Source organism: Entamoeba dispar, genomic scaffold (assembly GCF_000209125.1).
Source record: "Entamoeba dispar SAW760 scf_1105229457953 genomic scaffold, whole genome shotgun sequence".
Classification (NCBI taxonomy): domain Eukaryota; phylum Evosea; order Mastigamoebida; family Endamoebidae; genus Entamoeba; species Entamoeba dispar.
Genome location: NW_001852950.1, coordinates 12955 through 22847, shown reverse-complemented (window position 1 = coordinate 22847; position 9893 = coordinate 12955). Strand labels below are relative to the sequence as shown.

The 9893-nt window shown below is 26.3% G+C and overlaps 6 protein-coding genes across 6 annotated transcripts, besides 16 other annotated features; 4 read left to right on the top strand and 2 right to left on the bottom strand.

Moving 5' to 3' along the window:
• Positions 1-1308: a repeat region.
• Positions 1309-1351: a sequence feature (AT_rich).
• A 122-nt stretch (positions 1352-1473) lies between these two features.
• Positions 1474-1496: a sequence feature (AT_rich).
• A 63-nt stretch (positions 1497-1559) lies between these two features.
• Positions 1560-1580: a sequence feature (AT_rich).
• A 12-nt stretch (positions 1581-1592) lies between these two features.
• Positions 1593-1644: a microsatellite.
• A 103-nt stretch (positions 1645-1747) lies between these two features.
• Positions 1748-1824: a microsatellite.
• Positions 1789-1986: a microsatellite.
• Positions 1859-1986: a microsatellite.
• A 3-nt stretch (positions 1987-1989) lies between these two features.
• Positions 1990-3386, top strand: EDI_183810 (histone deacetylase Rpd3, putative; the record flags this gene model as incomplete). The annotated part of the gene is made up of 2 exons (XM_001734021.1): positions 1990-2130; positions 2181-3386. 2 exons carry the CDS (start codon positions 1990-1992, stop codon positions 3384-3386), a joined length of 1347 nt encoding a protein of 448 aa, XP_001734073.1.
• Positions 2137-2179: a sequence feature (AT_rich).
• Positions 3387-3437: 51 nt separating the features above from the next.
• Positions 3438-3540: a sequence feature (AT_rich).
• A 7-nt stretch (positions 3541-3547) lies between these two features.
• Positions 3548-4657, top strand: EDI_183800 (leukocyte elastase inhibitor, putative; the record flags this gene model as incomplete). Its single annotated transcript, XM_001734020.1, has 1 exon — positions 3548-4657. One exon carries the CDS (start codon positions 3548-3550, stop codon positions 4655-4657), a length of 1110 nt encoding a protein of 369 aa, XP_001734072.1.
• Positions 4658-4672: 15 nt separating this feature from the next.
• Positions 4673-4706: a sequence feature (AT_rich).
• A 73-nt stretch (positions 4707-4779) lies between these two features.
• EDI_183790 (nucleosome assembly protein, putative) lies at positions 4780-5289 on the top strand (the record flags this gene model as incomplete). Its single annotated transcript, XM_001734019.1, has 1 exon — positions 4780-5289. The coding sequence occupies one exon, from the start codon at positions 4780-4782 to the stop codon at positions 5287-5289; it is 510 nt and encodes a 169-aa protein (XP_001734071.1).
• A 502-nt stretch (positions 5290-5791) lies between these two features.
• Positions 5792-5928: a microsatellite.
• Positions 5929-6020: 92 nt separating this feature from the next.
• Positions 6021-6049: a sequence feature (AT_rich).
• Positions 6050-6267: 218 nt separating this feature from the next.
• Positions 6268-6340: a sequence feature (AT_rich).
• Positions 6330-7451, bottom strand: EDI_183780 (uncharacterized protein; the record flags this gene model as incomplete). The annotated part of the gene is made up of 1 exon (XM_001734018.1): positions 6330-7451. One exon carries the CDS (start codon positions 7449-7451, stop codon positions 6330-6332), a length of 1122 nt encoding a protein of 373 aa, XP_001734070.1.
• Positions 6381-6437: a sequence feature (AT_rich).
• Positions 7452-7453: 2 nt separating the features above from the next.
• Positions 7454-7573: a sequence feature (AT_rich).
• Positions 7574-7580: 7 nt separating this feature from the next.
• Positions 7581-7901, bottom strand: EDI_183770 (uncharacterized protein; the record flags this gene model as incomplete). Its single annotated transcript, XM_001734017.1, has 1 exon — positions 7581-7901. One exon carries the CDS (start codon positions 7899-7901, stop codon positions 7581-7583), a length of 321 nt encoding a protein of 106 aa, XP_001734069.1.
• A 116-nt stretch (positions 7902-8017) lies between these two features.
• Positions 8018-9634, top strand: EDI_183760 (uncharacterized protein; the record flags this gene model as incomplete). The annotated part of the gene is made up of 1 exon (XM_001734016.1): positions 8018-9634. The coding sequence occupies one exon, from the start codon at positions 8018-8020 to the stop codon at positions 9632-9634; it is 1617 nt and encodes a 538-aa protein (XP_001734068.1).
• Positions 9635-9893: the final 259 nt, after the last annotated feature.

The window sequence follows — 9893 nt, the reverse complement described above, 5'->3', positions numbered from 1 at the left end:
TAATACTGAAGTAATACCCATCTTCAGATATTCAGTATCAGTAGTAAATTGGAATGTAACTGACCTAGATAAAATGGATTTGGAGATAAGAAAATATTTAAGAAAGGCAAAATACATTGGTGCCGGTAACTCCAAAGACCGTCTATATGTCAATATAAATGAAATGGGTGAAGGATTAATAAGCCTAAGGGACGAATATGTTATTGAATTAATTAGAACAGTAATGTGCTATTGTACAAGAGAGAGTGAAATAAGAAATAACATAATAGATAAATGGTATTCCAAGAAAGGAATATGGAATAGAATTAAAAAAGCACTAAGTCATAAGATCCCAGAAACGAAAATAGAAGAAATAATAAATGAAGGGATTGAAAATAAAAAAGAAAAAGAAGTAGTAGTAAAAATAAAGAAAATAATGACCAACAAATACATCAAAAAATGGAAATTAATCAAGTGGATATTTTAGAAGATGGTTCGAGTCAAAATTTGTAGATAAAACTACTACAATCAATGCATGGAAGTCCATCAATATTAAGAAAAATTCATTTCTCCAATTAACTAAAATGCAGGATGGAGCAATATTTAGTGGGTACAGGAAAGATAAAATATTAAAAAATGAAAGATTGAAGTACTGCCCACTTTGTAAATACAAGATATCCACAGTAGAACACATTCTACTATCTTGTATTTGTCATAAGAAATCACAAATTGAGAAACATGACCATATTGGCATCATCATATGGGAGGGGTTAATAAGAAAATACACATGAAATAAACAATACAAGAAATCCCCATATGAAACAGTGTTCCAATACAACGACATTACTATGATATGGAACAAACAAATAATGCCAAAAAGTGATGGACTATATCATAAAAGACCAGATATATATGTACTAGATAAAAAGAATAAAACTGGTCTAATATTTGATATGACTATTGTGGCAGATCATAATATTAATGGAGCCTATTGGAAGAAAAGAAATATGTATAAGGAATTAAAAAATAGGTTAATGAAAATAGAGAAATTAAAGGATGTCAAAATAATTCCAGTAGTAATTTGGATTAATGGGCTAGTAAATGCGGAAAGCATTAAAATAATTAAAGAATTAAAAATCGAAATTGACATCATTAAAGAAATCAAAAACCTTGTAATTAAAAACATGATGGACGTCATGGAACATTGTGGAGATCACAACTAAACATATGTAGTTGAACTACATGACGAAGAATTAGGGAGGGGATTAGTCTCCGGTGAGGCAGGAACAATAGACACAAGTTCTATTAATACTTAATTAACTACTTTTTATTTAATTATTTATTATTAGAATATATTTTCTATTATTTTTAACTCTTTTTTTTTCTTGATACAAAATGATAAATCTTATCTAATGACTATTTCATTTATATTTTGTATCTTTTGTAATATTATGATTAATACATCATCATTAAATAAATATTATGATACATCCCTTTTTTTATTTATTATTTAATTTCTCTTCTAATATTTTAACAATTCTTCTTATATTTTCAATCAATATTTAATGTTCACTTGTGTCTTATTTAAATATAAATTTAATGTCATTCCACAGTTCATTTATTTAGTTATTTTTTGGCTTATTTTTCAATTTGTTGAGTTATTTAGCAGTAAGAAATAAGAGAAGAGTGTTGGTAATGATGTAAATTGTTAAATGAGAAATGAATAATTCAAGAAATCATTAAATGATTGAGAGAGGAGTGTTGAATGAAAAGTAAAGAAGAAAGAATGTGAGGAAACAAGAAAACAATAAGAAAGAATAAAGAGAAAAGAAGAAAAGATAAAAATTTAAGGGTTTTGAGAAAATTACAAAGAATTTATAAAATGAAAGAAAAAAAAAAAAAGAAAATGAAAGAGTTTTTAAAAGAATAATAAAATAAAGAAATGAGAGAAAGAATGAAAAATGAAGAGAAAAAAGGAAATGAACTAAAAAAATAAGAGATAAAAAATCTATGAGTAGAGTGTGTTATTTCTATGATCAAAATGTAGGAGAATTTGATTATGGATTTGGACATCCAATGAAACCATTAAGAAATAAATTAGTACATCATTTAATTATGGAATATGGAATATATAAACGATTAAATATTTATGTTTGGATTTTTAATAAAAGAAATAAAAGAAATAAAAAATAATAAAATAGAAACCATGGAGAGCAACAAATGAACAAATGGAAATGTTTCATTCTAAAGAATATATTGATTTTTTACAAAGAGTTACACCAGAAATGGCATTACAACCTCATTTTAAAAAATCATTAGAAGAATTTAATTTTACAGATGATTGTCCAGTTTTTGAAGGATTATATCCATTTGTTCAAACAGTTGTAGGAAGTTCATTAGGATGTGCTATGAAAATTAATGAAAGAGCAGCAGATATTTGTGTAAATTGGTCAGGAGGATTACATCATGCAAAAAAATCACAAGCATCAGGATTTTGTTATATTAATGATATTGTATGTGCTATATTAGAATTACTTAAAGTTCATTCAAGAGTACTTTATATTGATATTGATCATCATCATGGAGATGGAGTTGAAGAAGCATTTAAAGCAACAAATAGAGTAATGACATTTTCATTACATAAATATGGAGATAATTATTTTCCAGGAACAGGAGATGTAGATGAAATTGGAATTGATGAAGGAAAAAATTATAGTATTAATGTACCATTAAAAGATGGAATTAATGATGAAGGGTATCATAGATTATTTTATCCAATAATAGATAGAATTATGGAAGTATTTCAACCAAGTGTAGTTGTAATGCAATGTGGAGCAGATAGTTTAAATGGAGATAGATTAGGATTTTTTAATTTATCAATTCAAGGACATTGTGATTGTATGAAATATGTTAAAAAATTTGGACTTCCAATGATTCTTGTTGGAGGTGGTGGATATACAGTATCTAATACTGCAAGATGTTGGTGTTATGAAACAGCAGCAGCTTGTGATTTAAATATTCCTGATCAAATTCCAATTAATGATTATTTAGAATATTATGTTCCTGATATGAAAATAACTATTTCTACTAATCCACAAATGAAAAATTGTAATAGTAGAAATTATATTGAAGATATATTAAATAAAGTAATGATAATCCTTGAAGATGTTGGAAATTCTAATTTACCTATTGTTCAATTTACTAATCCTCCTCGTATTGATGAACATACAATAGAAATGCAAATAGATGAAGATCAACAAGATTTTAATGATGTTTCTAATGGTTTTATTAGAGATATCCCATTAAATATAGATTCTGATGAAGTAATAAAAATGTACACTGAACCATTACCAATTTATCCTAAAAGTAAATTATTTTGTACTCAAAATTTAAAAGAATTTGAATAAAGAAGAAAATCGTTGTGTAAAGATTTTATGACATAATAAATTGATTTTTGGTTTTTTTTTTGTTATTTTTATAATTAGAAAAAAAAAAAACAACAAAATAAAAATATTTCAATAAATTTAATTTAAACTTAATAAAAAGAACTTAATAAATATTCGTATCAATGAATTATCAAGATATTGAAAATATGCAAAATGCTCTTTATAAACTTTGTATTGATTGGTATGACTCATCTCCAATTAAAGAAGATATTGTATTTTCTACACATTCAATGTTTATTGCATTTTCATTACTTTATATCGGTGCTGCTTCTGAAACAAAAACACAACTAGAAAAGGTGTTTGGATTTGCTTCTATTCCAGAAAGTAATTTTATAAAATTTTTACAAAGCATTATTAAACATCAAGAACCAACATCAAGTGTTACTGTTGATATAGTCAATGGGATTTGGGCATCAGAAAATTTAGAATTTACTGAAGAATATAAAAAAGCAATAAATACACTTAATTGTCAATTAAAAAATGGAAATTTTATGACTAATGCAGAAAATATTAGACAAGAAATTAATAAATTTGTTGAAGAAGCAACAAGAAAAGTAATTATTGAATTTCTTCAACCAGGAACAATTAGTGGAGATACAATTGCTGTTATTGTTAATGCTATTTATTTTAAAGGAGAATGGAAAACACCATTTAAAATTCTTCCAAAGAAAATGAAATTTGAAGGAGATGAAGAAGTTATAGGAATGAAAGAGCGTTTTGAATGTCCAGCAGTATTTACAGATAAATATACATCAGTTAATATTCCATATGTTGGAAATAAATATTCTATGGTAATTATTATGCCAAATAATATGAAAGAATTTGAAAAAGAAAATATAAGAGAATTAAAAGAATATGTAAGAAGAACAATTCAAGAGTTTTCAGAAAAAAGAAACGTTACTATTCCAAAATTTAAAATTGAAACATCATTTAGTATGAACCAACAATTAAAAAGTCTTGGATTAATTAATGCTTTTAATGAAAGTGCAGATTTCAGTAAAATGGCAAAAGGACATTTTTGTGTTTCAGAAGCTATTCATAAAGCTGTTGTTGAAGTTGATGAAAAAGGAACAGTTGCTGCTGCTGCAACAGGAATTGCAATGATGAGACTTTGTTTACCATTAGAACCACCAAGAGATGTTATTATTAATAAACCATATTTCTTTATAATCACTGGAGAAGAACAATATCCATTATTCTTTGGAAAGGTAAGTCATCCAAGATTTGAATAAGATGTTATACATCACATTAATTAAAAAAATTTTTAATAAAAAAAATTTAGTTTGTTTTAGATAGTTTTTAAGATATGAGAAGAAAAAAGAACTTAAAAAAATAAAAGAAAAATAACCCTTAAATGACTGATTACTTTGAATTATTAAGTGCTGAAACATATGAAGAATATTTAAAACTGGTTAACGTAGAAGTTCATCAAAATATTTCTATGTGTCAAAATATTGCTAAAGAATATCAAAAATTAAAGATTGCGTCAGAAAAAGAAAAACATGAATCACAAATTAAATTAAATGAATCAGCTAAACCATATTATGAACGTAGAAAAGCTATTATTATGGGAGCACCATTAACTGATGAAGAGATACAAGGATATCAAATAAATAGTGAATGTCCACCAAATGAAACATCAGAATATCAAAATGGAATACCATGTTTTTGGCTTCATGTATTAAAAAATTCAGGAATTTTTGATGGATTATCAGGAAATGAAGAAGATTCAATCATATTAACTTATCTTCAAGATATTAATGCAGATTATTTTCCAACAGAAGATTGTACATTAAAAGATGGAACACCATCATTACTTTTTAAATATAATGTAAATTTCATATTGGAAATAATCCATATTTAAGAAATAATCAAATATCAATTCAAATTACATATAAATTAGGAGATATTGAAGGAGAATTTGAAGAACCAAAAATTAATACAACTACACCACTTGACTGGGTTAAAGGAAAAGACCCTCGATTTAAAATTACACGAAAAAAAACAAATAAAAAAGGAAGAAATCAACAAGAAACAAAAGTTGAATCATTTTTTGATTTATTTTATCCACAAGAATTAGTATTAAATAATGACATTAATGATGATGGATTAATTGATGAAGAGGCATTACCTATTCATGACATGTTCCAAGCATTACTTACATTAATTAATGAAGTAATTCCAGCTGCTGTAAATTATTTCGATGAAACATTATTAAATGATGAAGGAGAAGACCTTGATGAAGATGAAGATGCTTATGATGAAAAACCATTAAAACAAATTATCGATGGAAAACCAACACAAGATGATTCTAATACACAACCAGCACCTCAAGAATGTACTCAACAATAATTTTACTAATTTAGTATTTTCTTTTTTTTTTATTGTTTAACTATTTTTTTTATTATTTTCTTTTCTTTATTAAATAAAAGAATTTATTTAAAGATTCTATTTCATCTTTTATTATATTTCTTTATTCTATTTAAATCTCTTTCATTTAATTCGTTTCTTTCTTCATTTAAACTGTTAGAAATTCATTGTATTAGTTGTCGATATTCATAAATATATTTGGATATAATTGGTTCCGTATTACACTATTTATTATTATTATTTGTTTTTTAAAACAACAATGATAATTATCAAAACGATTATCGTTTTGGTATCAATTGTTTTTTAAACTTCTCATTTAAAACAGAATACTCAAAATAATAAAACTTTACATTTAAATAAGGTGTAGTCAATTTCATGTTTTGTCTCAGAATATAAAAAAGAACATATAAAAAGATAGGTTCTTAAAATTATTTAAAGGTTAATAAAAGAGAGTTAACAAATTTAAACTTTGTATTTATTATTATTTTTCAAAAAAATAAGAAGAAAACAATAAAATAATTTTTAAATGATAATTTATTTTAATTGGTCAATAATCATACTTATTTGTTCTAAAGGAGTGTCTTCATTTATTAATATTTCATTTTCATTATTTCGTATAATATAATTATTTAATGTATTAATCTCATTAATAGAATTTTCCATAACTCTTATTTCGTTGAGACGGGCTTCTTCAGTAAGTGTCTCTTCAAAGGCATTCCAAAGTAATTCTTCTTCATGGTTAATAACTTCACTTCTAAGATACTCATTTCCTACTTGTTCATTTGGGACTCTTCGAGAATATTCATTCTGTCGTTGAGAAAATTCATTTTCCATTACTGAAGCTGTATGGTTAAGATAGTCTGCAAGAGTTCTCATAAGAGAAGTAACTTGATTAAAGGTATTTGAACTTAAAACAATTCTTGGATTGTTTAATAAGTTGATAAATGCATTAAAGACTGTTTGAGTCCTTGAAAGATTTTGAGAAGTAACATTTAACCAAGACTGAACAAATGCCATTGCTGTATTATACTCAACATCATAACGTTCTTCATAATGTTCTTGTTGAGATCTTCTAATCACCGTTCTAAATATTTCATTATTTAAAAGTTGATTAAGGTTTTGACGTGGTTGTGTGTCGTGACGTTGTACGTTCATTTGAGTTCTGTTTGGTGTTTGTTGAACTCGGGTTGATACTTGAGTTCCTGGAACTGATGTGTGAGTAGAAGATTGTCGTTGAACCTGAAAAGTTCTTGTTGTAGGTTGACCGTTTTGGTTGGAACGGATTGAGATTCTAAAATTGAGAGGACGACCATTGGTTTGAAGTGCTTCAAGAACTTCTGCATTTTGATTAATCAGATTTTCGATGAATGGAATGAGTAAATCTCCACTTTGTGATAATTCAGCAAATTCAGGTAAGATTTGAGAAATCATATTTGTACGAGGTGTTGGACATACATACAATAACGTATCATTTTCAAAGTTATAATAAGATAATGGTCGATTTGTTTCTAAGATAATATTTTGATATGAAAGCCCAAATGTTGGGTGAGGGTCCATCTTATGAATTAACTCATCAACAGTCATTTGAGGAGAAACTTCATAACTACTTTGAGTTCTATTTCTAATATCACGAATAATAATTCGTTGAAGTGACATTGTTATTAAAATTTTAAGTATTTTTCATATTTTTGATTTTTATAAATAATTAATTAAATAATAAAATTAATAACAAAAAACTTCATAATAAAAGTGTATTATATAACATTATTTATAATATTGAGGAATTCACATTAAAGAGACAGAATCTGAGGATTGATCAGAACAATGAAAATCGATCTCTTCACCACTCCAAAGGTCATCATCACTATCACCAAAATACGGATTAAGAAATAAGAGGTTACTAATATTTGAGATACGTTCATTTTCAAAATCGTCAGGAATGATAATCTCTTCACAGTCCACATAAGGAATATCTTCAACCTCTTCAGTTGGGAAAGGAACAAAAGAGTTTTTATTGCAAACTTCAATTCTTTTGATCATTGGAGTATTGTGTTTGATTGAAAGGATAGTGTTTGTGTTTTCTTTTTGAACAAACGCTTTTCTCATGGTTTGAAAGATTGATTTTTTTAAGTTCTGAAATATTTTGCACAATGAAAACGTTTTTATTTTAGTTTTGTGTTATCAATAAATCTAAAAAAATAATAGGAACTTAAAAATAAATAATGAATTCCAAAGAGCAGAGTGAATTAATTCAACGACAAAGACAAGAGATTGCTGTTATTAGGGAAGAAGTTGACAATAAATTAGATAACCTTCAGGAATCACTTAAAGTTAATGAAAAGACATTTTTAGAAATGATGGTTCTTGAAGGGAATAGTAAATTAAGAATAGTAGAGACTATAAAACAAAGTATCCCACAAACTGAAGATACTGTAATTGCAACAAATCAATTAGAAGAATTGTTACAAGGATTTCTTCAAATGCATAAAGACGGAAGTTCTAAAATTGAACAAATTTTAGAAGGAGTTGTTAACGATTTTAACAGAATCAAAACTGATATGTTAATCAGTATCGATGTCTCATTAAGAAGCATGGAAAAACGATTAAAAAAATATGAAGAACAATTCAAAGAAATAGAAAGGTTCCAAAAGTCACTTGGTAGTTTTAGTCCTAAAGAAGTTACAATTGAATTTATTGATGGAGAAGAAACTATTGATGAAAACGTCATACAAAGTGGTCGTTGTCAAAATAGTTTTTTTGCTAAATATATAGCTTTTAAACAAGAACCCAAGGGGGATGATTTAGATGAAATAAAAGAGCAAAACGAAGAATCTCAAAATGAAGAAAAGACAGTTACTGAAGAGATTGAATCAGATAAAACAGAAAAGAAGAAAATTAGAATAAATAGAAGTAAGGAACTTTTCAAATATGTGTTAATGTATCTAACTAAAGGTGAAATTATTTGTAATGATAAAAGTCTTAATGAAATTCAAGCCATTGTCAATGAGTTAATGGAGTATGGAATTAATTCTGATGACATTTATGATTCAATGAAAAAATGTGTTAATGCATTTATATTAAGTCATAATGAATTAACTATTAAAGAAATATGCACGTCCATCAATCTTCAAGACTATGAACAACTCTTTATTCTTCAAAAATCAAGTTTGGATTGTGGAGAATTTGAGAAAAAAATATTTGAATTAATACTATCGAAACAAACAATCAAATCAGCACAAGAAATAATAAACGACATGATTTTCAATGGAGGTGTTCATATTGAAAAGATACATAAAAAGGAATTGATTGATTTTATTGTTTCTTCTTTACCAAAACGAGGTTCTATTAAATTTAAGGTTTCAAATGGAAATATGTTAGTTTCAGGTTCAACAATTACTAATAAATTACATAAACAGTTCAATACTGCAATGATTCCTGAACAAGTTTCAGCATACACAGCTAGAGTTGCTGCACCAGGAAAATCAGGAATTTGTAATGCTATGTATATTGGATTCACCTATGCCACTCCAGACACTATTCCAGTAGGGCAGCAATGGGTTAAAATGGGATATTATATGTCTATTTATAATGGAAATTTATATTCTGAAAAAATAAATCCAAACACTCCTAACCATCAATACTACAATTCTGAAATTACAATGGAAGATTCTATTGTTTGTTGGTATTCAAAGGAAGACAAAGCTATTGGATTTATCATTAATGGTGTTTTGTTAAAACCTGCTTTCATTGGAATAACTCAAACCGAGTTATATCCAATCGTTGTAATGTATGAAGCTGATCAATCATTTATTCTTGACAGCTTTATCCCTCTTAAATGAATTTCTCATTAAATTTTGGTTATTTACAACTCATTAAATAAAATAAGTTTATGAATAAACATCTAAATTTAGTTAATTATTAGCAAAGTTTATGTATGAGAATCGTTATTCTAAGAAGATTAACTATATCTAATTTTTCTCTCTTCAGTTATGTTTATTTTTATTTATGATAAAATAACATGACGACAATCTAATTTTTATTCTATACTTTTAAATTCTTTTATCAATCATTTTTAATCAACTGAAAAGTGCGATTTTT